The sequence below is a fragment of the Bison bison genome, unplaced genomic scaffold (genome assembly GCF_000754665.1).
Source record: "Bison bison bison isolate TAMUID 2011002044 unplaced genomic scaffold, Bison_UMD1.0 scf7180017864089, whole genome shotgun sequence".
NCBI classification, from domain to species: Eukaryota; Metazoa; Chordata; class Mammalia; order Artiodactyla; family Bovidae; genus Bison; species Bison bison.
This window is the reverse complement of record NW_011494661.1, coordinates 1243042-1269980: the sequence shown is the minus strand read 5'-3', so window position 1 is coordinate 1269980 and position 26939 is coordinate 1243042. Positions and strand designations below refer to the sequence as shown.

Genomic DNA, 26939 nt, shown 5'->3' with positions numbered 1-26939 from the left:
CGTGTACGGAAAGCGCCACCACGATGCTCGACACACAGTGGGGGCTCCGCGGGCCACAGAACCCGATCCACCCACACCAGGCACAGAAAGACCAACAGGCAGAGGAGGTCAGGAACCAGGGAAAGACACTGGGAACCTGTGCTCCCGCAGGCGGGGCGCGTGAGGCGGGGCGCCGTCCCAGATCTCGGTCTCGCGCGACCCCTGGGCAGCGTCTCAGCGGCGCGCACGCGCAGACCGCGCCCAGGCCTCGGAGCCGGCCTACCTGGCGACCAGGGTGCGCAATTGCGCGTGCGCTGAAGGCCTGGTCTGCCTGCGGCAAGAGTTGAGGCTCGGCACGAGGGCGAGCAGGTCAGCAAGCCAGGTTTCGTGCGAGGTCGGCGCCCGCTCTTTTTAAAGAACAGATTTTAGTGGGTACCCTGGCCCAAGCCAATTTGATGAGGCGCGAAGAACCCCTGTAAGAAAGAGCCAGGCCGCGCCTGGGAGGTCCTTGGGTCTGAGGTAACAACTGGCAGCGGCCTGTTTCTCTAGTGAGGTTGGCGCCTTTCTCTGAAGGAGATTTCGGGCCCAGTCCCCATTCCGCAGCCGCCTCCTGAGGCAGCCTTAGAAGCCCCGGGCCCCTTTGGATGCCCAGCGCAGGGCCTCTTGGTTAGGGCGGCGGCCTGGAGCTCCGGTCGGGGTAACCAGGTGAGCAGGGATGGAAGCCAGGCAGGCGCCGAACTATGTCCAGATCCCCTTCCACGGGCGAGTGAGCAGGGCAGAGGTGAAGGAACCCCAGGGACAGTTCTTGCTGCCACACCACACCCAGCACGAAGTGCTGCCTCTGGTACAGATCCAGTCTTCTAAGCCCCCCAGCTCCCTCTCACCACAGCCTCTTAAAAAAACAAAGCTGCACACAAAAGCCATCATTCTGGTTCATAACCATCCTCTAACTCGGGCTTAGGAGTTGGCGTGAAAACATGACTTCTTTCATCAAAATATGTCTTGTCACATCATGTCTTAATGATTTGAATGAATTTCTTGTTTTCAGATGCCTGACTGAATCTAGGAAGTAAGTATCAATATTTGAGTCATAGCTCTCAGTGAGATCTCTCTGTTCAACTACTCAGGTCCTTGAATCTTGGCATCTGGGAAAGGTATACTTGACCCTACGTCCTTGACTTTTCTGAACTTAATTCCTTAATCTGCACATAGTAGACCTACCACAATATCCAACAGCCTACCTAGAATGTCTAGATATTTTGTGGGTACCTTAAGATTGAGCATATCCCAAAATGGACTCAATTATCTTCCCCTCAAAAACTTACTTTCTAAGTCTCCTTTTTTGGCAGGGGGGAAGAGGTATCTTTATTTTTCAGTTGTTTGTTCAAGCAGCTCACAATCCTTGTCTGGACTTCTTCTTTACCCTGTCAAGTCACCAAATCATGACTAGACGTCTTCTAAACCAGACCACTTCTCTTCATCTCCACTCTCATCACTATAAACCAGGCTATTATCAGCTTCTGCCAGGAACCACAGGAGTCTCCTAACGGAGCCTCTTTCATCTGTTCTGGTTCTGGGTTATTTCCTACATTACAATCAGAGGGATTGTTTTGATTTTTTGGTTTGTTTGTTTGTTTTTTAAACCCACAGATATGTGATCATGTCATCTCTTTATTATGCCCTTCAATGCCTTCTGATTGCTCTTTGGATAGACTTCACAGTTCATAGCCTGGCCTATGAGGAAGGCCCTTTTTCTTTCTCTATCTGTATTTTCTCCCTGGATGATCTTACTGTTCTAATAGCTTCCAATACCATCTTCAAATACCACTTAAACACTGATAACTCAAGTTTATATTTCTATCCTGATTTCCACTCCTTGCATACCAAGAGACCACCCCCTTGACATATCCACAGGATATGTCAGGCCACAGGATATCTAACAGGCCTCTCACGCTTACCCAGAACAGAAAGAGAATGGCAAAAAAAATTTTTTTTTGGTGGCACCAGGCAGCTTATGGGATCTTAGTTCCCCTGCCAGAGATTGAACTTGGGCCCTTGGCAGTGAAAGCCCAGAGTCCTAACTGCTGGACTGCCAGAGAATTCCCTAGAATGGCAAATCTTTTTTTTCAGAATTCTTCTCCATCTCAGTAAAGGATGTGTACCATTACCTGTCTAATAGCATAGACCAAAATCAAGAGCCATTCTTGATTCCCACATCTAGTCCATCAGTCTAAAATATACCCCCAATCTAAGTAGTTACTGACTACTAAGACCTCAAAGTCTGAATCTGAAACATCTTTCTGCCCGACTGCTACAACTCTTCAGTTCATCTTTCTCTTGGCAGCCAGAGTACTGTTTCTAAAGCATAAATCAAATAATTACACTTCTTTTTAGGAGACCTGGGTTCGATCCCTGGGTCAGGAAGATCCCCTGGAGAAGGGAAAGGCTACCCACTCCAGTATTCTGGCCTGGAGAATTCCATGGACTGTATAGTCTATGGTGTCACAAAGAGTCAGACACAACTGAGCAACTTTCACTTTCACTAGCATAAAATCGCAACTCTACAATGGCTGGCAGCCTTTATATGATCTGGCTCTTGCCTAGCTCTCTGACTTCGTTTCTTTCTACTCAAGTCTTCATTCTCTGTGCTCCAGTCATACTGACCTTTCTATCATTTAACTACCAATTATCACAGGGCTTCTGTGCTTGGTTTTTCCTGCTTGGAATGCTCTTCCCCTTGACTTTGTTGTTTCACTTTCCATTAAGGCCATAACTCAGTTTGATCTCTTCTGAAAGCCCTTCACTGGCCACACTAAAGCAGTCTCCCAGTCACTCTCTACTACAAAACCCTGTTTTATTTTCTTCATAATACTTACAGTACTTCAAATTACATTGATTTATTTATGTGTTTATTATTGTTCTCCAAACTTCCTGAAGTCTAAGCTGTTAAAGACAAAGAATCGTGTCTTTCTTATTACCCCCTCTATCATTGCTGAAAGAAAGGCCTGATACATAGTAGGCTCTCAAACGAGTGATGACTCACTGTTTATCTTTGTAGTCCTAGTTTGTCACGCTTCGTGCCACCTGTGTTCAGAAGTACTATACTTCTCCCTCTGGAAATGACAGCAGTCTCTCTCAACTGAGGACTGTTGTATCTGCTTTTCTTGTACCTGCATCAGACCCCTCACCCACTCGCCATTTGTGCCTTCCCCAACTCATACTCATCCTTCAAATATGAGTCACTTACGTGAAGTTCCCTGACTTCCATTCTAGGTTAGGATTCTCTGTCATGTTCCTGTGTCACCCTGTCCTTTTTTGTAGCAGTCATCATCCGTCAAATTATTTGTAAGCTCTTTGCAGGCAGTTACTGAGTTCTTATTATTCCCCACTTTATCTCCAGCACTTAAGTTTCTGGAACATAGTTGGTATGCAGATAATTGTGAACTGAATGAATAAATATTGAATGAATACAAGATCGAGAGGATCAAATCAGATAAAAATTAGGAGAGCATTTAGCGTGAAGTATAAGTTAGCTGAACTGCCCTGCCTACTTCAATAGATGTTTTTGAATCTTATGAGATAGGGATAGATGGGAAAAGCATTGTATAAACTGAAAGTGCTTTTATAAATGTAAGATTTTATTCATCAGATCCCTATGGTCTGATGATCTTTCAAAGTGCTAAATTTTGTTTCTTAGCAGTTATGCCTGATTCTGTTATATTAGAGATATACTTAGGTGGTAAAATATAAAGATATAAAGAATTGAGGCTAATATTGAGTCTAGGTTAATTCATAAGGTAACTATATACTTGACACCCTTAATTCAGTGAGACTACCTTGCTTTAGCAATACATCTGTGTTTTAGTCTTGCTCTTGATGTATGACCTTGGTCAAATTAGATGATCTCCTCATGTTGGGTTTATCTTTTTGTAAACCTAGTGAATATAATTTTTATCTTCCCAGTATCTCACCAGAATTAAAGGCAGTAAAATATTTCAGATTTCCTGTGTGAAATTTGCTCTCTTTGTATAAAAAGTAATATAGTTTTTTATTAACTTTGTTTCTTCAGAATCTACCATTTTTTCATGCCAAGAACAAAGCTGTATATTTTAGAAGCTTTCTTTTCACACTTTCGTCTGTCTTCTGTCACTAAGACCCTTGAGATATGTACATCAAGGACTCAAAGTTTATAGCTCAAAACTGCAAAAGATGCTTCTTTCTGTTTAGCTAAGGATATTCTCTTCACCATTTGCCCTTCTGAAAGTACTGATGCTTTTTTATCATTTTAAAATCTTTGCAGGTACTGCTTCAGGGCAATTCACCCAGTGGTGTAACCAAAAAATAAAACATCCCTCATTGCCTGCAGTTTTACATCCAAATGCTTTTAGGATTCCTGGGATTAGGATTTTTAGAGTTCTGCAGTGAATTCAGTGTGATATGAATGCTAATAGGTTGATCTTCATGTGGTGGTTTAGTCACTCTCGGGTCTGACTCTTGCGACCCCTTGGTCTGTAGCCTGCCCGGCTTTTCTGTCCATGGGATTTTCGAGGCAAGAATACTGGAGTGGGTTGCCATTTTCTTCTCCAAGGATCTTCATGTAACAAGCCACAACTAATGGGCAGGATGGTGAGATGAGATACCATTCTATTGCTTTTTCCAAGGAAGGAGCACAGTCCTAGACCTATTGACCAAAGATAATTCTTCCATTAGCTTTTAGGATGGTTAAAATGAAAGTGGAAGAGACATTTAGGTGTAAAGAGTAACTTAAGAAGTTCACTTAATCTCCTTTCTGCCCTATTGAGTTGTTCACTAAGGCCTTTTGATTTCGTTTCAGGACACCTTCCTATCCCTCTGTTAGAAGATTTAGTTACTTCTCCCCTCCCAAACAAAACAAAACAAAATCTGACACAGTTCCAGTTGCAAATATATTTCTGAATAAATGCCAGTGGTGTTTTAAAGATTGTGTCTTACCAGAAAGAGTAGGTAGAAGTCTAATGGGAAAGAATGACATCAGTAGGCAATGAAGTATCTTGGGTAGTCTTAGATCAGCTCTTGTCCTGTATCTTAACTCTTGGATTTGTTTTGCTTTTAAAACAGCTATTCTTTATTGAATAACCTATGCATAGAGCACTGCAATAAGCAATTATACATGCGTTATTTCATTAATCATCCTAGTCACCCTGCAAGGTGAGGAAACTGAGAATAGTTCCTTTTGAAAATAGAGCTCAAAGACAAATGTGAAAGAAACCCTTTATATCCCAAGATATAATCCTAAGAAGCTCTAATCCAGAAATGCTGCACTTTGGCTTGATGTCTTTGTACCCAGATTGAGGATGCTATCCAGATTTATGCGATTGACCAGGGTTATAGTTTAATAAAATGATCAGGTGATGTGTTATGGAAAATGTATTAGCCAAAGGATTCAACAATCTTGGGGGCTAATCCTGGTTCCATACTGAGTTATGTGACCTATAGCAGTCATTTCCTTCTTTGATGAATTCACTTCCTTTTTGTCTCCTCTGAAATGAAGGGCACTTCAGCTATAGGCAAGCATAAATCTCATTGGAAATATAGGTTTTCAGAGAGTTTGGATCTATTTCAGCAAAGACAGGCAGACTTTTGAAACTAGCCAAGGACTTCTGAAGGCAGAAGGAGAAGCCAAGCTTCTGTCCTCAGCCTCAGTTCTAAAACTTGGGTGTTGGATTCATAGCATGAGTGGGATTTCCCTGTTTTTTTTCTTTTGGCCCAAACTCATTAGTGGTCACAGAGCCTGTTATGTTAGACCTGCTCATAAATGTATTTTTAATGAATGCTTATTAAAGCTCTTTTATTAACTCTGCGGAGCATTTTGCCATCAAGTATCACCAGATATATTTAATGCTGGTACTTCTGTATGATCTTCTCCTTCAGCTTCAGTAGTCATATCATTATCTTCATATTGCATTCAGCACTGATTCAAGTTCTGTGCATTGACCCAAATGTTTCTTTATGTGAGACAAATTACTAAAACCTTAAAAAAATCTTTCCCTTTCTAACATCAGTGCCTATATCTCATTTAAATCTATTACTGGGGAATTTCAAGGAAAGAGTCTTAATTGAGATTTGTCAAGATTTTGTACTGATATTAAAGCTAAACACTTCTCTTGAGGTTGCTTTTCTAGTAAAGCATTAAGAGAGAAACTTCAAATCTATCAAAAGAGCTAATGTTAATATAATTACCCAGCGTTTATGAAGTGCTTTTTACAGCATTATTTCATTTAATCCTCACAGAAATTTCAGGGATAAGTGCATTCCCCTTTTAGAGATGTAGAAATTGAGAAATGAAAAGGCTAAGTGACTTGATTAAGGTCGAATGACTGTTAAGAGGCAGAGCTAGAACTCAAGCCTTCGTCCTCCAATTACAAATCCTGTGTCTTTCCCACTATCCCATATTGCCTATAACTTCTCTTTTTTTGTTTTAAAGGCATCATGTTTTATGATCACCTAAAATTGGCTGAGAGTCTGACCTTTCATCTGTAAGATCTCATCAACTTAATGATATGTTCTTGGGACATAGTGTCACCATGACTGCAGTACTCATGTTGGAAAATAACCTTGTGAATCTTTGAACCACTGCTACTATGTGGTTATTTGGGATTATGCTGTCTAATCTTTATTTTCGAATAGAGTAATTAGTGTGTGGTGTTTGTTTCTGAAGCAGGCAGGCAGCAATTAACAGGAACAGGCCCCAGCTAGAAGGGGATTGTTTTTACTTCTCTCAGCCAGCCAGCTGTAGCACAGCACATGAAGTTTCCTCTCTGGATTGTCATTTCCAGCAAATGTTCTTCATTTCCTTTGCTCTGATGGCCCCAGTCCTCAGTCTGTGGTGATTGCATTTTAGAAGAACCCTCTGAATAATGAAGGGCTCAGTTTTTGTGGCAGCAACCTAAGTCTCATCAGGTGGTCCCTGCTTACTTGGTAAAGTCATCTAGCACCAAAAACACTATCAAATCTAGCGTGGGTTCTTGCCATGCCGAGGGCATGGAGAATGTGCAAGTTTTTCTCAGGATGTGAACAGTATTTCCCCTCTGGTAACTCTGCAGTTGGCACCAACTATTTCTTTTCACTTTTGAGTGCAATTCTAGTCTAAATAGTCTCGGGTTTTGGCTCCAGCCTCCTGTCATTCTAATCCCAAGCAGCCAAGATCGGACACTGGGATATCTCTTTACTGGCAGCCCCAGACTTGAACTTTGGAAATTGTGGGGAATGCCATTCTTTGGGCACATAGATCTTCCAACTGTACATATTAGAGTTCTCCCTGCTGAGTAGGCATGGAATCAGGGTAATATGGAGGAAAGAATAATGAAAATAGTTCTTTATGTGTATATAATATATTAATACTTGCAAAATGATTTTATAGTCATTATCTTGTTTTTTTTGTTTTGTTTTGTTTTGCTTTCTAATAACCCCAGGAAGCAGCATGGAAAAGTGGTTAAGACCATCAAGTCTCAATTAACACTGCCTCAATTTGAATTCCAATTCCAAAATCCATAGCCATAGAAAACTTACTTCATCTCTCAGTGCTTCAGTTTCCTCATCTATCATATTTAGATTACTTATTTCATACGCTTTTTGTGAGAATTAAGTAAGATCTATATATAAGGTACTTAGAATAGGGTATGACAAAAAATTGTTGTTAGTTGTTACATACATAAGTTGTTATTATTGTATAAATAATAAAACCAAGGCCCAGAAAAACTATGTAGGGATAATGGAACTGAGATTAAAACATAAATTATTCTTACTTTGTGCTTGTCCTGTCTACCTCAGCTCAGCTGCCTCGGAAATCAATACCTTGCATTGTATATGGGTAGATTTGATCCTAGAAACTCTGGACCTTTTACTCTCGTTATTTATTATTTAAACTTCCATATGAAGAGACAGAAAGTACAAGGCTTATTATCTCTACTTTACAAATAAAAAGAGGCATAGAAAAGTCCTCTGAGTGCATACCAAGTGCTCTCTTGGAGTAGAGGAGGCATGCCGTACTTCGTTCTCCATTTCTTCTTCTGAGTTTCCCACAGAGAGGCCTTTAAGTGAGTAGAGATTCTGGAATAGGAAAAGTAAAACTAGTAAGTGCTAGGAGAGTAGGGGGCAGTCTTGTGGCGCAGGGTCCTCTCATAAGTGGTGAAGAAGAACAGTTGAGAGGTGGGAAGATAAGGCCCTCCTTGGCAAGACTTTAAAACATCAGTGTACGTCCTTATTTCCTGCACTGGCTGTAGCAGGAAGGTGTGCTAATTCCTAAACGTCAGAGAAAATTAACAGCAGAGGTGTTCCCAGTTGCCTCTTACTGGTGCGTCCTTTAAACTGTTTCATTATTTGATTTGAGCCCTCTTCACATTGGCCTAGGTTCCAGAGAAAATGGGGGCAAGGGATGAGAACAGATGCAAGAGATATTTGGGAGATGGATTTAATCCTAACAAAAACCCTGTTATCATCAGATGTTAGTATCATTAGTCTCATGGAAAAGAAGTAATTTGTACAAGGTCATAAGGTAAACAGCAAAACTTTAACTTAGGTCTTCTGACTTCAAGTATAAAGATTATCTCAGAATATCATATATCCTCCCCATGCAGGTGGAGAAATGATCCAGGTAATTAATATTAGAAGTGAGCCTGGGACATAGGCAGTGATACTGAGAACTGGACATTATACTAATGAAGAGATGCTACAGATTGGGCAGGCTTTATTTCCATACATAAGGAACCATATTTAGCTTTTTCGTAATTCTTTAACACTTCTATTTTATTTAGGTTACTGTTCGGAAGCAATGAGTTTAAAACCTTTCACCTACCCATTTCCAGAGACGAGATTTCTTCATGCAGGACCCAACGTGTATAAATTCAAAATTAGATATGGCAACAGCATCAGGTAATTTTAAAACTAGGAGGGTAGCCTTTACAAACACAGGTTAATACATTCCCACAGGTCATTCCTTCTTTGCCTTCACCAAGTCCAGGAGACTGGCTGAAGCAGCACCTTGTAGCTCTCTTTTCTAGGTATTTTATGTTCTATATATTTATTATTCATATAAGTTTTTAAATTGGTAATAGCATACCTTTGGGGCAGTGGTTCTCAAATTATCTCAGGACCCCTTTGCACTCTTAAAATTGAGGCTTCCAAAGAGTTTTTGATTAAATGAGTCATACCTGTCAATATTTATCATATAAAATCAAAAGAACAATTTCAAATAATTACTTATTAATTTAAAAATACTATAACACTTTATTTTAAATAGCCATATTTTTAAAAATTAATAAGAAGATTGGCATTGTTTATATTCCTGAAACTACCCCAGGAATGCAAGGATAGTTGAGTATACAAAAATCAATCAATATAATACACCACATTAATAGAAAGAAGAGAAAAAATACCACATGACCCTCTCAATGGATGCAGAAAAGACATTTGACCAAATCTAGCACCCTTTCATGATAAAAATACTCAAACTAGGAGTAGAAGGGAGCTTCCTCAATATAAAGTCTATATGTGAAAAAACCACAGTTTAACAACATACTCAGTGGTGAAAAACTTAATCTTTTTCCTTAAGATCAGGAACAAGATAAGGATGCCCACTTTCATCACTTCTGTTCATCATGGTACTAGAGCTCTAGCCAGAGCAATTAGTCAAGAAAAAAAAATGCATACATAATGGAAAGGAAGAAGTGAAACTATCTCTGTTTGCAGATGACGTGATCTTTTTTTTGTTTTGTTTTGTTTTTTGGCTGCACCACATGGCTTGTGAGATCTTAATTCCACAACCAGGGATTGAACTTGAGCTTTTGGCAGCGAAAGCATGGAGTCCTAACGACTAGACTGCCAGGGAATTCCTGGCATGATCTTATATGTGGAAAAACCTAAAAAATCCACACAAACCAACAAAAAACTATTAAACCTTATCAATGAATTCAGCAAAGTTATACTAAATCAACATCAGTTGATTTGTATACATTAGCAGTAAACTAGTAGTAATTTCTGAAAAGAAAATTAAGAAAACAATTTTTCTTACAATAGTATCAAAAAGAAAAAAATTCTTAGCAATAAATTCAACCAATGAGGTACAAGACTTGCACACTGAAAACTAAAAAATATTTCTGAGAGAAAGGAGACCTAAATAGAAAGACCTCTATGGGAATTCCATGGTGATCTAGTGGTTAGGACCCAGAATTCCACTGTCAGAGCTGGATTTAATCCCTGGTCAGGGAATTTAAGATTCCACAAGCCATGCAGAGAGGCCAAAATAATTAATTAATTAATTAATTAGAAAGATATCTGTGTTCATGGATTGGAAGACTTAATATTGTTAAGATGGGAATTCCCTGGCAATCCAGTGATTGGGACTCTGTGCCTTCACTGCTAGGGGCAGAGGTTTGATCCCTGGTTAGGGAACTGTTAATAAGATCCTGCATGCCCTGTGGTGCAGCCAAATATACATATTGTTAAGATGAAAACAGTACTCAAGCAATCAGCAGATTCAATGTAATCCCTAGCAAAATCCCAATGGCACTTTTTTTTGCAAATGTACAAACCCAACCTAAAATTCATATGGAATTTCAAGGATCCCAAATAGCCAAAACAATCTTGGAAAAGAACAGATTTGAAGTACTCATACTTGCCAATTAAAAAACTTCCTACAAAACTATAAGTAATCAAAAAGTGTGGTACTGCATAAGGACAGACTATAACCAATAAATAGTATAGAATTGAGAGCCCAGAAATAAAACCTCACTAACATCTATGGTCAATTGATTTTTGACTAGAATGCCAAGAGCATTCAATGGGAAAGAAGAGTTTCTTTAACAAATGGTTCTGGGAAAACTGGATATCCACATGCCGAAGAATAAAGTTGGACCCTTATCTTACACAATATACTACAGTTAACTAAAAATGGATCAAAGACGAAATTAGAGCTAAAACTAAAACTCTTAGAATAAAACATAGGGGCAAATCTTTATGACTTTGGATTTGGCAGTGGTTTCTTAAATACAACACCAAACACACAGGCCTCAAAAGAAATTAGATAAATTATAAAATTTATATGTCTAAGAACCCTACTAACAGAGTGAAAAGGAAAACCACAGATGAGAAAAGATATTTGCAAATCATGTATCTGATAAGAGTTTAATATCCAGAATATATAAAGAACTACAACTCAACAACAAAAAGATAAGCAATCCAATTGAAAATGGACAAAGGACTTGAATAGACATTTCTCTAAAGAAGATATACAAATGGCCAGTAAGCACATGAAAAAATGCTCAATATCTTTAGTCACTAGGAAAATGCAAATCAAAATTGCGATGATATACCACTTCACACCTACTAGGATAGCTATAATTAAAAAACAAAACAACAGTTGTTGACAAGGATGTGGAGAAATGGGAACTTTCATACATTGCTGGTGGGAATGTAAAATGATGCAGATACTATGGAAACTGGTTTAGCAGTTCCTCAAAAAGTTAAAATTACCATGAAGAAATGAAGTTGCTCAGTGGTGTCCGACTCTTTGCGACTCCATGGACTGTAGCCAACCAGGCTCCATCCATGAGATTTTCCAGGCAAGAATACTGGAGTGAGTTGCCATTTCCTTCTCCAGAGGATCTTCCTGACCCAGGGATTGAACCTGGGTCTCCTGCATTGCAGGCAGACACTTTACCGTCTGAGCCACCAGGGAAGCCCTTACCATATGACCATATTACCATATGACCCAGCAGTTTCATTCCTAGGTATATGCCAGTCACAACAGGGCAAATCTTGTATGATTCTGCTTATATGAAATATTAAAATAGGAAAACTCATAAAGACAGGCTGGGTAAAGGGAAGAATGTGGAGTTATTGTTTAAAGAGCACAATGTTTCAGTTTGTGGAAATAAGTTTTAGAAATAAGGTAGTGCTGACTGCAAGCCATGGTTTTGAATGTAATATTGTATGGAAAAACCTGAACAAAATTTTTGGCCAACCCATTAATTAATGCCACTGAATTATATACTTTAAAATAGTTAAAATGGAAAAGTTGAGGTTATATGTATTTTAGCACAACTTTTAAATGTATAACATTAATTTTAAAATAATGATATACCTATTAAGTTTTAATATATTTTTATTAAAAATAACTATATACTCCAGTATTTTTGCCTGGAGAATCCCATGGACAGAGGAGCCTGGCAAGCTACAGTCCATGGAGTGGCAAAAGAGTCAAACACAACTTTGTAACTAAACCATATTTTCTAAAGCAAAAATTAATGGGAGGATTGACATCACATTAAATTTCTGCAAATCTCATTAATGTCTGGCTTAATAAAAAAACTGCTAGATTATTGTATTTGCTTTTACATTTAATCTGTCGTGAGTTTTTTCTTTTGGTTGAATTACATGAAAAACTCAGCTGTACATATATATGTAGCGTTACATATATTTGCCAACAAAGGTCCATGTAGTCAAAGGTATGGTTTTTCCAGTAGTCATGTATAGATGTGAGAGTTGGACCACAGAGAAGGCTGAGCACCGAAGAATTGATGCTTTCAAACCACAGTGCTGGAGAAGACTCTTGAGAGTCCCTTGGACAGCAAGGAGATCAAACTAGTCAAACTAATCCTAAAGGAAATCAACTCTGAATATTTATTGGAAGGACTGATGCTGAAGGCGAAGCTCTAATCCTTTGGCCACCTGATGTCAAGAGCCAACTCATTGGAAAAGATCCCGATGCTGGGAAAGATTGAGGGCAGGAGGAGAAGGAGCAACAGAGGTGGTTGGATGGCAACATTGACTCTGTGGACATGGGTTTGAGCAAACTCCAGGAGATGGTGAAGGACAGGGAAGCCGGCATGCTGCAGTCCATGGGGTTGCAAAGAGTTGGACACTTCTGATCAACTGAACAACAAATGTTTGTAGTAGGGAAAGGTAGGAATATATTAATAGTCTTCTCAGATCATTGTGGATAATCTTCCTTGGCCCTGTGTCAAAACTTGACAAATAACAGTTGTTTATTTTGTTTCTTTTTAAATTTTTATTATTTTTTTAAATTAAAAAAATTGGTTTTTTTTTTGGCTGCACAGCACAACTTGTGGGATCTCTCATGCCACAGTAGTAAAAGTGCCGAGTCCTAACCACTAGACAACCAGGAAACTCAGTTTCATTTTTTAAAAATATAGTAGTTTTTTAAAGGTTAGTTGCAATGTGGAATCTGAAATTATATCACTGTACTTTCTGATCTCTGCAACATGAAAATCCATTGGTCTATCTTGTTCTTTGAAAGCTGATCTTTTACCTAGAATGATTTTGTAACCTGAAGTGTTTCTATGGTCGCTTGGAAAATATTGTTTCACTTGCAGATTGTTCAAATGTCAACACGCTTCATTATACAGTATCAAAAAACATATTTGCTAATATCACTACCAATCTTATCAGAAAAATGCCCAAGTATTTGGAAGTTGTCAACCCTACAGTGGTGGATAAAAGTTTTCCAAAATTCAAAATTTTACTTGAAATCCAAAAATTTATCCTTAACAACAAATACTGTCAGTTTTATTGATAAGCTCACTGTTCGCTTTTGAGAAAATGTCTGTCACATTCCCAAGTCTGAATAAGCACCATTGTTTATCTGTCAGCTGACCAGTCAAATAAAATATGAAAAAGCATGTGGTTCAGTTTGCAACCTAAACAGTTGTGCAGGCACTTCTCAAGAGAACCATCATCTTCTGGTATGCCGCAGAAACACTTTATCCATACTTCCTGTTTTATCACAGAATATATTAAAATCCATTATTTGGGGGGTGAGATTTATAGAATTATTAAGGCCTTACTTCTTCCTCTAACATATTAAATGGAATTGAATTTTTTTTCCTGTGTGGTTGCAAAGATGGCTACAATTGCTAGTACAGTTTAGTGCAACTGATTAGATCTGTGCTAAGGCACCAGCATTTTGACCACCACAGATTTTGCACTATGATACAAATGTCAATATAGTGAAAAAGGCAAATAATATCTTAGTATTATTATGAAACTAATTTTGCCCTTGGAGACTCCTTGAAAGGGTCTTGAGGACCCCCAGAGGTCCGCAGATTGCACTTGTACTACTGGTCTAAACAATTATTAACCTTAACGGTGGCAATGTCGGGTCCCGGCAGGGCATGGAGAAGATACTCTGGTACAGCCTGTACCAGCTTTCAGTCTGCACCACCTAGTGAGCTCTTCTTCCCTTGAGCACTGGGTCAGCACACACAATTGTTATTTAGTTGTGTTCCCTTAGCTCATTGGAAATGTCATTTTTACTAGAGTCTGTTGTCTCCAGAGCTTTTCTTCTTGGCTCATTTACTTCTTGTCTGTTTACCTTCTAGAGGGGAAGAGGTAGAAAACAAGGAAGTCATCGTCCAGGAGCTGGAGGTAGGGAAAGAAGCAGACAACTTCTGGAAATGTTGTTTTTTAAGCTGAGGATGCATCCCTATTTAGGTTTTAGTTGTTTCCTACAAACTGAGTCACAATCTCCGCTTGATTACTTGACTTCTCCCTGCCACATTTCCTCTGCAGAGAAAGGTTACTGTTTTTCCAGGGAAATTAAAGCCTATACTCTTTCTCAATTTTCCTAGTTGAAGTGTCAGCACCTTTGAGGCTAAGAGTGATTTTGTTTCCACTAGAGTTCCCAGCCATGGGCAGCTGTCTTTTGTGGCGGCTGGCATAGAGAAAGCATCCGGAGGACTGCCTTCCAGGGCTCTGGGAAACCTCACCATCCCAACCACTGCCTGGTACTTGACGTTCAGGAAACTCAACTGTAAATACACAGACAAGGCTGCTGTGTCTTCATTTTAATTGGAAACATTTGCATTTGCTATATTTCCACTTCATTTTCATTCCTTTACTACCCAACTCTAATGGCTTTAAATTCTCCCACAAGAAGAAGACAAAGACGGTGGACAAATTTGTAAACTGGTGAAAGCACTGGACAAGGAATTAGAGTTCTGGGGGCTGGCCGCAGTTTCTAGTCCTGGCTGAACCACTAAGAAATGTGTGAGCCTTAGCAAATCACTTCTCTCTCTGGGTCTTATTTGCCTCATTCATAATATGAGAGTTTTAAACTAGTGTATTCTTTTCTAACTTCATGACTGAGTGCTCTATGACTGTTGTAATTTATAAAGACATATGCTGCCACATTTCAAAGAATTTGAATATAATTACATATACAAATGCAAAACTGTAAAACCAAAAAGTTGAGTCAAAGCCTTAAAGGTACTCTTTAGCTATGTGTTGAAAAATACAGTAAGATCTTTGAGGACCTCAGAGGCATCATTATAAATAGCAATTATTTTAACATAGGACCATGACAGTTTTCTGCTTATTTTAATTATGAGTAGAGCAAAATTTATTTCACTTTGCTTCACTTAATATGGGCAGAGAAAAGCTCAAGGCAGTAAAGTATTGCAAACATAGTTTTTAGAACCAATGAAACCTGGATTTGAACTCTAGTTCTGCCTTCACAGTACAATTTTTGGGAAATTTGTCTTCCTTATCTGAATCTGTTTCCTTACCTGTCAGTAAGATTGATAAATAATATCAGTTTTCAGGATTGTAGTGAGGATTAGAAATAGATGTATGCGGTTCTTGCTGCACAATAGTTCTTCTAATGGTAGCTAGAGAACACTTATATGCATTTATAATCATATAAAAATGTTGTGTTTTTTTAAAACATTTATTGATTTGGCTGCACCAGGTCTTAGTTGCAGGATCTTCAGTCTTTGTCGCAGCATGCGAACTCTTTGTTGCAGCATGCAGAATCTAGTTCCCTGACCAGGGATCAAAACCAGGCCTCCTGCAATGGGAGTGTGGAGTCTTAGCCACTGGACCACCAGGGAATTCCCTAAAACTTTTTGAAGTGCTTTTTATATGTTCTTTTTTTTTTTACTCTCATTAGTTTTGAAGCAGAAGTTATCCTTTGTCATTCACTTAGAAAACATATATTGATAAGCAGTTTAGTCTAATGGTTAGGAGTGTAAGCTCTGGAGCCCCACTGCCTGGGTTTGTGTCTTAACTCCATCATTACTAGCTGTGTAGCCTTCCATAAATCACTGTACCTCTCTCTGTCTTAGTTTCCTCAGTGGTAAAATGAGGATAATAGAAATCTTTTATCTTAAAGGGTTCTTGAGTAGTGGTGAGTGCTCAGTCATATCAGACTCTTTGCCCATATACTAATAAGCATAGGTTAATTAGAGACTAAATAATTAAGATTTAAAGACAGTAGAAGAAAAGGTTTGACATAAACTAAAGCAAAATACGTACATATAAATAAATACCAATATTATTCATTGGGGCTTTCCTGGTGGCTCAGATGGTAAAGAATCTGCCTGTAATGGGGTTCAATCCCTGGCTTGAGAAGATCCCCTAGAGAAGGGAATGGCTACCCACTCCAGTATTCTTGCCTGGAGAATTTCGTGGACAGAGGAGCCTGGTGGGCTACAGTCCATAGGGTCATAGAAAGTCCAGCAGAACTGAGCAACAAATCCAGGATCTATTTGTTGAGGACCTGTTATGCTTCATCCACTATGGTAGAGAAGGGATGCTAAGACAAATCAGGTATGTATTCTCCTTCAAGAAGATTTCTTAGTAAAGAAAATAAAAATATGTACATGGAGGGAATTCTCTGGCAATCCAGTGGTTAGGACTCAGCACTTTCACTGCTGGGCCAGAGTTCAGTCTCTGGTCAAGGAATTCAGATTTCACAAGCCTGGAGGCACAGAAGGGGGAAAAAGATACATGGAATATAGTGAAGGCCCGAGGCTAACTACTGTGAAATTTGAGACCTGTAGTTAATTCAACTTGAGAAATTAGGGAAAATTTTGTGGAGGAGATGGCTTTTGAGTTGTGCCATAAAAGAATAAGTGGAATTTAGTCATATGATGATGGACTAAAAGGGTATTTCAGGCCAGAGCAGAGAAGTGGAGAAGTGGAAGGTATATTCAGGGAACAGCAAGTAGTTGGACTCTAAAAGAGTATAGGGTACGTGAAGAACAGCGATAGAGATAAGTTAATAGACTGGCTGAAATTAGTATTAAAGTTATTTCACATTTTTTTTTTTCAGGATTCTATTCGTGCGGTCTTAGGAAACCTGGATAATTTACAGCCATTTGCTACAGAACACTTTATTGTATTTCCCTGTATCCTTTCTTTCCTGGGGGGAAATGAGCTGCAATTCACACTGTAGATTCAAGTGGAAGCAGCAAACCCGTGCAGTTTGGAGGGTAGGTCATGGAAAGGAGACGGAGTCTTTCCTCTAAAATAGTACTCAGGGATTCATACTGGCTACATCCTCAGTCCTTAGCACATCCCAGATAAAAGCAAATGGGAAAGAGTGTCCCATCTGAAGTTCAAACATGGGGAAGCTGTCCTGGTCCCTTATCCATTTGTTTTCACTCTGTATGTGGAGATGAAATGCTTCCATGAAAATCTGTCACCGGGTAAGTAGAACGATGAAAGTGTAGGTGGAGAAGGAAAAGGGGGCGGTTGAACATCCATAGGTTAGCAGTGCTGAATGTGGTGAAATAGCCAGATTGAGCCCCCACACTGACACTGCAGAAGTCAGGAGCACGTCCTCCAAGCTAGACTGCCTGGTTCAAATCTTGGTGGATTTGCCACTTAGGAGTGTACGACCTTAGATAAATTACTCAGTCTTTGTATGCCTCCTTTGTGAAATGGTGAAAACTAATAATAGTCATTGAGTTGTTGAAAATATTAAATGTGTACTGGGAAATGGAAAGTACAGTATGACTTAGGGTAATAACTCAATGAAAAATAACCTATGATATAAATAATTCCTTCCATTTTAGAGTATTTAATGACTTTCACTTAGTAATATCTTAAACATATCTCCCAATTTTTAATCTCTGGGGGCCATTGTTATTTTTACAAATAGAGGGACAAGGAGACATCTACCAGTTTGATTGGAAAAAAAAAGTACAAAGGCATTATCTCAAAATACCTCAATTCATTTGTCACTGATGCCATAAGTTCTACCTTTTTTCTTTCATAATAGGGATCATCCCCTTTTAAGTGACTTATTGTTATAATATTATCTGTGTAAGACTTTTTAGATGACACAGTGGAGTCAAGTCATCTCTCACCACGTCATCTCCACATGACTTGTAGATGACAATAAAATAAGGGAGGAAAAAAGTTTGGAGACACAGTATTTCTTGGAAAACTGATAACCAGGTGAAAGGGAAAAGGGCACACACCAAAGTTTTATCTAGGACCAGTTCTAAGAAGTCGATGAAGAAACAGCCTTGCTTCATTATGATATTCAAATTTCCTATTGTAGGAAAATCAATGAACAGCAGTCCTCTTGGGTTGGTAAGTTTGCCTTTTGTTTATGAGATGAAAATTGCCTTTATTGCCTCTTATTATCTCATGTTTTGCTCTTGACTCCTCTCTTTTGCCCTTTGGTTGTTGCCCAGGTCCAATAAGGATTGTATACTTGAGAATTTTTTATCTTCTTGGCTAGATTTCTGAGACTTTGTCTATCCTTACTTACAAAGCTGATGTTAAAAGCTGCCTTTGGCAATTTATAGATGGGCAGTTCTCTTCACTGTGCCCTCATGTGAACAACTCTGGAAAAGGAAAAGTCTCAGGAATCTGGTTCCTCTCTGAAGGTCCTTGCAGAGAGGAAAACAGCAGAAGCCGTGCTGAAGAAACGAAAACGCGGAGAAGTGCCCAGCTCCCCAGCCAGGCCAGGGCTGGACAGGTCAGTGGTGTTGAGTGAGGCACTAAACCCTGCATTCTAGCTAGGCCTTGCCCTCTGTTGGGGTGAGTCACTCTCTGTCTCAGGGCTTCATTCATAGCTGCTTATTCGGGTGGGTAGACTAAGGGAAGGAAGCAAGTTGGTATTTGCAATATAATTTGCAAATCTACTTCCTTAGCAAAGTAGAATTTTTCTGTTCATTATCCTTAGTGAGGACTGAGGGAATTCCCTGGTGGTCCAGTGGTTAGCACTCTGAGCTTCCACTGCAAGGGCCACAGGTTCCATCCCTGGTTGGGGAACTAAGATCTTGGTGGCTCAGGGGTAAAGAATCCGCTTGCCAATGCAGGAGACTCAGGTCTGATCCCTGGGTCGGGAAGATCCCCTGAAGAAGGAAATGGCAACCCACTCCAGTGTTCTTGCCTGGGAAATCCCATGGATAGAGGAGGCTGGCAGGCTGCAGTCCGTGGGGTCTCAAAGAGTTGGACAGGACTGAGCAACTAAACAACAACAAGCCGAGCAGTGCAGCCAAAAAACAGAAAGAAAAAAGACACTCAGAAGGCATAAGATATGAAGTCCCACAGTATCATACATGAACATAGAGAAAGCCTCAAAAGAGTGAGAACGAATAAAATATAACCTTATTTCATGCAGTGAGTAGTATATTTTTGTGCCTGCTCTCAGTTTTCCGGCAGGTGTGGGTGGTTGTGTCTGCTGCTTGCGGAGCCTGTGCAGCTTTTGGAACTCTACCTTAAGAGGTAGTACAGGTCGAAACATAGATGTCTGTAAGAGGGTATGCCTCAATTACTGGCTGAGGTGCTGCAAATTACGGGGAGTGTTGAGCACAACTCTTAACATGTTGAAGTTACTATTGTAGGGGCTACTTATTTCTTCTTTTGATTCTCTGTCAAGGACAGAATGAGTCAGTAAGACAATTCAGTTTTTCATATTAGCACCCACAGAGAGATGCTGGAATAATCCAAGGTGTGGTTTGCTCCCCAAGCCAAAGTGCTTTCAACTCAGGTTCACAGAAAGCAAGTGTCTTTTCCTGGTATTATGTGGGCACCAAGACATACAAGGGCAGTGGGGATGTATGGGGCTGTGAGGGTGGGCCACGCAGGAGCTGACCCCTACACTGTCCTAATGCACGTGTCAGTGAAGAGGCGGGAAATTCCTCCTCCAGACAGGTGGGATGTGAGGGTGCTTGGAGGTATGAAGCTTTGCTTGGTTCTGTTTGACTGAATTTTTCACGGAGAAGGGGCCTCATGTCTTCCCTTTCTCTGTGTTTTGATGCCCAACCAAGTATTTCAAAATCCTGCTGTCAATCACATTTTCCCTTTCTCAACCCCTAGATCCCCAAGTGTCTCAAATTGTGATTCTGCTGTGAATTAAAGCAGCACCCAAAGAGAATTTGGCCACACAATTTATTCTGCAGGCCAGGAGTGGCATAAAAATAGCCAACCTGCTGAAATATTCATCTGGGACACTTTTGCTTGAATGTGAGGATGTTGCCGCTGCCAGTAATGCTTCTTGGGCTTTTTTTCCTCCCACTTTAGGGCCGAGATGGGGACTTCCAGTCAAGGGCTCAGCAAAAAGAAGCCCCCCATGGAAACCAGGAGGGTATGCACCAAAATGGAGACTTCAAGACTCTTGGCTATTTCTGTTTGGTTACGAGTCAGGATTCCTATTATCAGCACATCTTGGTCCTAAGTACAGACTGAATTCACTGCACTCATTCTCAGGTTTCCCTGTCTTCAGAACAACTTTCAGCCATCCACCCTTGCCACAGCCTGTCCTAAATGTAGCTGCATAATACACACATCAATGAATCCTTTTGTTAAAAAGCCTTCTCTTAGCTTAAAGAGCTGCTTTTTTATACTCTGCAGTCGAAAAAGAAAATAGGTCTGTTGAGTTGAGGTGAAATCCAGTGTAGAATTTTTTTTCCAAAAGCTTTTTGCCCTCATCTGCACTGGAGTCTGAGTCTGGGAACATCTAATTTTTACAGACAAAATAGGTTTGTATCAGCACAGGATACTGGTAAAAGAAAACTTCATTTAGAGCAATGATGGGTCAGCCTCAATAATACTTGATTCATTTTGTGAGGTCTGTTCTCCATTTAGATATTCATACATCTGCTACTCCTCAATTTTAGGGCTTCTTTTCCATAATAGTCCCTAAAATAATGCGCTTTTTCCTTGAAATAGCTGTTATTTGTGACGTTTCTTACTTCTCCACCATAGCTCCAAAGCAGCTCTGACCTTTATTTCCTAGCTCACCTCCCTCACCTTCCCAGGATCCAAAACATGATCAGTTATTGAGTAAACATTTACATATTCATTCATTCAGCAAACATTTATTGAGTATCTACTGTGTGCCAAGTACTAGCAAGCACACTCTCCCCCAGAAGTGCTGAAAGTGTAAAGCTGGGCAGACAATTTATGATAAATGTGCTATGAACAGGAATAAAGGAAGCCCAGGGGACAAAGGGACCACAAAGGAGAACCTCACTGAGACCAAGTGGGTGTGAGAGAGAGTTCGCAGAGTAGCTCAGGGTGCGCCAAGCACTTAGGCCAAGTGGAAAGAGTGTAAGAGTACAGTGCTTCTGGTGACCTACTGGAGAGGTCAGCACAGGCTTCATCCTAAAAGGTCTTAAAGCCACCTTCAAGATCACAGGAATTCCCTAAAACATTTTTAAGCAGAAAACTGATTTTCATTTCTAAACAATTCTGTCCCCTGTTTGCCAGGCATTGTGTTAGGTGCTGGAGTGCACACAAACATATAAAATCTAGTTTTTTTCCAGGAGTTTACCATTTAGCTGGAGTAGAGTGAACCCTTAAAGATGAAGACCTCTGCCTTTGTAGGCAGGAGCAGGGTACAGAGCCGTGTTGTTATACCCATGGCCAGCTGGCCCATGCAGTGATCTTAGCAGGTGGTTTCCCTCTATACTCTCATCCTTTTGAGAGGGAAGAAGAAGAATTTAGAAAGTACAAGAAGAGGACATGAAGCTCTGGAGAACAAAGACACTTTATACAACCAAGATAATTACTATTAAAGGAACACCTCCCTCACTCTCTACCCTTTGTACCTTCCTATTCTTAGTCTGACGCATCATCTCCCTCAAGAACCCACAGTTTCTTAACTCAACATAATTACCTTGTCAACCTGATACTGGGTTAGAAAAAAAACTCTGAGGAAAAAAGAAAAGGAATATGTTTATTGATTTTGACTCAAAGCCCAAATGATCTTCATTGTAGACCCTGTTCTCAGAGAGCAGACGTCTCTTAAATTAACATGATCACAGTGACTCTTAGTGCAAGTCACTAAGAGCTGGAAGAATCGAACACGCTCCTTTGGTCCGGTGCTTAATATCTTCGCTCCCCTTTGGGGGAAGTTAAGGTGTAGAAACACAGTATGGATTGTGCACATCTGTACACATAGGGAGCCTGTGCAGGGAAAGCTTAGAAGAATACAACACATACCTGAATAAGGTCTCTGTTTCATCAGAGGTGTTTAGGGAGAATGGATAAGAAGGGCAGACTCATTCCTTTTGTTACTTCAGCTCCCAGATCTAGAGATCCAGACTGTAAAAGGAAAAAAAATGGAAGAGAGCAGATGAATGGTCCAGAAGGGAAATAGACTGCTGTGCATGTAGCTTTCTTTTCCGCCTCTGCTTGCTTGACCTGCACTTCCAAGCAGAGGCGACCCTGAAGGTACAGGGGACAGCTTTGCATCAGGTTTTCAGGGTATTATTGTGGCTGGATGTCCTGGATGGTACCCTAAGTTTTATTTCACGCTATAATGTTTTTCCTCTCTTACAACATTTGCCTGAGGAAACCTCTGTCAAGATTTCAGGAGAGCACGAAGGCTCTCTTACCATGGAAATTTCCACGGGTTCAGAGATGGGCTGTGCCTCTGCCCCAGGGCCTTTGCGCTTCTGGTCCCCACTTCCAGCCTTAGTAGATGCTTTCCTTAGGGCCAATGCAGCAGGATTTAAATTGCAAACCGTAGTTTCCCTCAAGCTAGAAATCATATCTAGGGCCTCTAGTTTCCCCTCCACCCTATATAGAAGAAGAGAGAGGTAGTCTCCTTCTGCCCAAGAGATCTTTTCACTTTTATAGGAGTATGACTTAGGTGGCTGCCCATGTGGTCTGGGATTTAAGGGCTTGTGGAAAAGGTTACCAGCAATATCAGCTCATGCTTAGCTTGGAGGACCTGTCCTCCCTTTCCTGGCATCACTGTGCCTCTGCCCCCTTGATACACCCTAACAGTCGGCAGCCGCTTGCTACAGAATTCTTCACCAGCAAAATGGCTCAAGAACTCCCCAGCACTGCTGGGTAGTCAAGCCTCAGGTTTTGCCTCAATGAGGGAAGTGACCAGTTGGCAGTGATTCCCAAAAAGAAATATATAAACCATGTTTCTGACTATCTAGGTGTCTCAGAGAATATTATAGGCTTGGAACCAGGCTATAGAGTGTCCTCTTCAAAGTACAAAGGAAGGTCTATAGGGCAGTAGCACAGGGAGAAATAAGATTGTGTTGTAGTGTGCTGGCTGCTTATGCCACAGTCATGTTTCTGCTGGCTCTAGCCACATTGATCATATTTACATGTTAATGGCAATGTGCCCTTGTACATCATGTCCTTGTCTGGAATGCCCTGCTCTCTTTGACTCCTTGATGCTGTCCATTGAGGCCCCACTTAAATAACACTTCCCCTGTGAAGTCTTCCTTGTCTAACCACTACCCACTCTCTTCACATCCTTCTCAGCAACCGCAGTACTCTATGTAGACTGATAGGGTAGTCTTATCACACTGACTTATAGTACTTAGTTTATATGTCAGTTTTACCACATAGATTATACTTTTCTCCAAGGTAAAATAAATGTCCTCCTGATTTCTGAAAACTTGAAATTCTGTCCTTGGCAATAGCTGGTACTCAGAAACATGGAATGGTAAGGTACACCCAGCTTGGTTTGTTCTTGTCTGTTAAACATTATGATTTTAGAAGGACAGTGTTTGGGAAGCTGATATGGGAAAAGGACAGAAAAATAGAACCTGCCTGGGCAGTCGGGAGCCAGACCCCAGCACTGATGTGAAATCTCTTCACCAGCAAATAGCATTCAGACCCCCAAGCTGGAAAAGAGTAAAGTTTGAGACTTTTCTTGGTCTTTTAATCAGAACAGAGAAAGAAAAACCCAGCAAGAATGCCAGAAGACCCCAGCATTTGATGTCACCGATGTCCAGGACCAGGGTAGGTTCTGGTCTCCTCTAGTAAGCATCCTGTCCTCTTTAGTCCCCTGATGAGCAAAGCAGCACAAAGCTCTTTGAGTCTGGGCACACTCAGTGGGCGATGTGCCTTGCTCCCGTGGAGGTGCTTGTTCATTCAGTCTGGGGGCATGCTCTTAGGTAATAGGAGCCCCTGCAGTAGAATCCCAGGGACGGCAGAGCGTGGTGGACTGCCATCTCTGGGGTCGCACAGAGTCGGACACGACTGAAGCGACTTAGCAGCAGCAGCAGCAGTTCCCAAATGGAGTGAAAGAGGCAATGCATGTTCTTCTTGTGCTTCTGATAGCAAAACTAGTGGTCCCACAGTTTCAGAACATTCCATGTAAGTTTTACAGAAAAGTTGGGAGGGATATGCTTTGCTTTTCTATCCCAGAGAACAATCTAGGAAGCTGTCTCTCCTCCTCTTCTCTTTAGGGCATTAGTGTTAATATGGAAGGTGCAGATGGTGCTTGGCAGGGGCTGGGAATGCATGTCAAGGTGTCACCCTTTTGGCTTGCTGATCTTTCACTCAGCATGAGAATTCAGTATGGATGCAGTTATCACAGATGCAGGCACATGAGCAAAGTGAGTTCTCCAACAAGTTGTCAGTCCACGTGTAGACACACCAGCCACGGTAGGTGTCTAGGATTTGAGCAGTGTAAAAAATCTCGACCTGACTTTGAAAATACTCCAAGGTCAGAATAGCCTCTTACTGAGCTGGGATGAAATTGAGAAGATCAGAGCCAACAATGCCCCTGGCTTCACTTATCCTGGTTTGAGGCTGCCCTTGGCTTATGCTCAGTGTCCTGCCTTCTCCTGCTCACATACAAGTAGCCCTTTCCCTGCCTGAGTGTTTCCCTTGCAGATTCTAAGTGGGAGGACAGCCTGGTAGGGAAGAGTATCCCACCATCGCAGCAAAACAATCCACCTCCAGCTGAGGGACCCACAGAGCTGGGAACCAGTGGCTTCTTCGGGTTTCTGACGTAAGACAGACTTCTCTCCTGCCATTAAACTTAGCCCCATTGAATCTCTCAAGGAAAGAAGACTAGAAAAGAAAGCGGATTACCCTTATAAATCACTATTTTGTGCAGAACAAATGATGGAAATGAGATAGAGCTTTAGGGTCCTAACTAACCTACCCCACCCTGATGTGCCCAGCATTGAATCTGATATCCCAAATGTTACTTGGACAACAACTATTCTTATTGTGTTTGGGTTATTCAGTTGATTTTGTTACTAAAATAGTTCCATTCTTCTCTCTGAACCTAGGCTCTGTCTTCAGAGTCCTTTTTGCAGAGTACAAAACAAATCCCTTCATGTGTCTAGAGCTCAGCCATCCCATTGCTATTGTTCTTTATTTATACTTCCAGAGTATAATTTAACTTGGGTACCTTTTCAAATGCTGTTTCAGACTTGAATTTCCAATCAGTGGTCTCAGAGCAGAAATGCCCTAGCTAATAATAGAGCCCTAATGGGACCTGGGAGAGGGGAACTGGACCTCTGGAGTCTCAACCTGCTCTGCTCTCCTTCTGCAGCTCTCTCTTCCCGTTTAGGTATTTCTTCAGAAAGAGCAGCCAGTGAGCCTCCTAAATGCAGTAGTGGGAGGGGCAGTGACCCTTCCCACTCCGCTCTCTGCTTCTGACGCTCCAGTCATGGAGAACGAAAGCCCCAGACTCCCTGAGTCCTCTTGTGGGTTTGTCCTGTCATTTGCCTCTTTACAAAGGAGTGTCCTCACCCAATTTAAATCACTAAGAATGTAAGTTTCTAAAATGCTCTAGTCTGAGAATTTTACTGCCCAATGGGCCAGTTGGGTCTTTCATCTCTAGCACTTTGATTTCTAATGACAATAAATTATTTATGAAGACTTAATCACTGAATTTTAGTGGGAGTAGAGAGAGAGCAAACTCTTATCTTTTTCTCAAGATACAGGGATCCAGTTGTTAACAGAACACTTTGGGTAGGTGGAGTCTGTACCTGACCTCAAATCTTCAACTCTCCTGGCCGGGTTAGAGAATGTCCGTGTCCTGAGACCTGCTGCCCCTCAAGAAATCATGTCTTGTCAGTTCACCCCATTTGGCCCCAAAATACAGTCTCTTCGTAGATAAATTCTTCTCATCTAGCTACTCCTTTGGCTTTTGACAGTAATGCAGAGCAGTTTACTGGATTAACTTGAAGTTAGTGTAGGTTAGAGGCATTTTTTAACTGCAGAGATGACCAGCATTAGAATAGGCCACTTTGTAAGGTAATAAGCGCTTGTCACTCCTACTCTTTGAACAGAGCTGATTATCTGTCATGCTGGAAGTGTCTCATGGTAAATGGAAAAGTTAGGGCTGGACTGCTAAAGGGGTCTCTTGGAGACCCCTTGTTCTGATACCTTTCCCTAGGTGGGGAGGACAGATGAGGTGGGCTACTGAAGGGCCTGGGACCTGAGGGGAGAAGGGCTGAAGGGGAAGTCACTCTGCGTGAGGACTGGAGGACTAGGGACAAGTTGTGTTTACGCCTTTGCCCTCCTGTCCCAAACACAGCCTGCTTTACAAAGCTGTCCAAAGGCTCAGCTCCAGAGTCTGGAGATCTGAGTAGTGCCATTCTGACTTCCAAGCTTACAATGAACCCTTGGCAAAGTCACTTTCCTTTCTGGTTCTTATTTTCTCATCTGGAAAATGAAAGGGTAGGATTTGATGAGCTCTCAAGTGCCTTCCAGCTCTGGCTGTCTGTGTGGTTGGCTCTGCTTCTCTGAGCAGGTCAGTGAGCCTGTAGCCCTGGGGTGTGCAGGGCCAGAGTTAGCACTGGCTTCCTTCTCATTTCTCCCTTGCCCAGCCCCTGTGGCTCTCGCTGATGAGAGGGGTCTTTTTCTAACTTGCCACATTCTCGCCCCAGGTATAATTTAGCACCATGCATGAACAGCAGATTTGGGTTCCAAATCAGCCCTGCCATGAACTA

The 26939-nt window shown here is 41.0% G+C and overlaps 1 protein-coding gene across 2 annotated transcripts; it reads left to right on the top strand.

The window, feature by feature from the left end:
* The first annotated feature begins 303 nt into the window (after positions 1-303).
* On the top strand, positions 304-25724 carry LOC104987205 (chromosome unknown open reading frame, human C11orf85). 2 transcript variants are annotated; one of them, XR_825105.1, is made up of 7 exons: positions 304-348; positions 8772-8889; positions 14355-14400; positions 17087-17246; positions 18323-18354; positions 18654-18745; positions 20296-20516. XR_825105.1 is itself a non-coding variant. In XM_010838019.1 (7 exons), the coding sequence occupies exons 1-7, from the start codon at positions 8789-8791 to the stop codon at positions 25578-25580; spliced, it is 540 nt and encodes a 179-aa protein (XP_010836321.1). In that variant the 3' UTR covers positions 25581-25724. The 2 variants fall into 2 exon arrangements, 1 of the variants encoding a protein (XP_010836321.1); XM_010838019.1 differs by lacking the exons at positions 304-348; positions 17087-17246; positions 18323-18354 and adding exons at positions 23913-23985; positions 24865-24982; positions 25535-25724 and having other exon boundaries at positions 8789-8889; positions 20296-20359.
* Positions 25725-26939: the final 1215 nt, after the last annotated feature.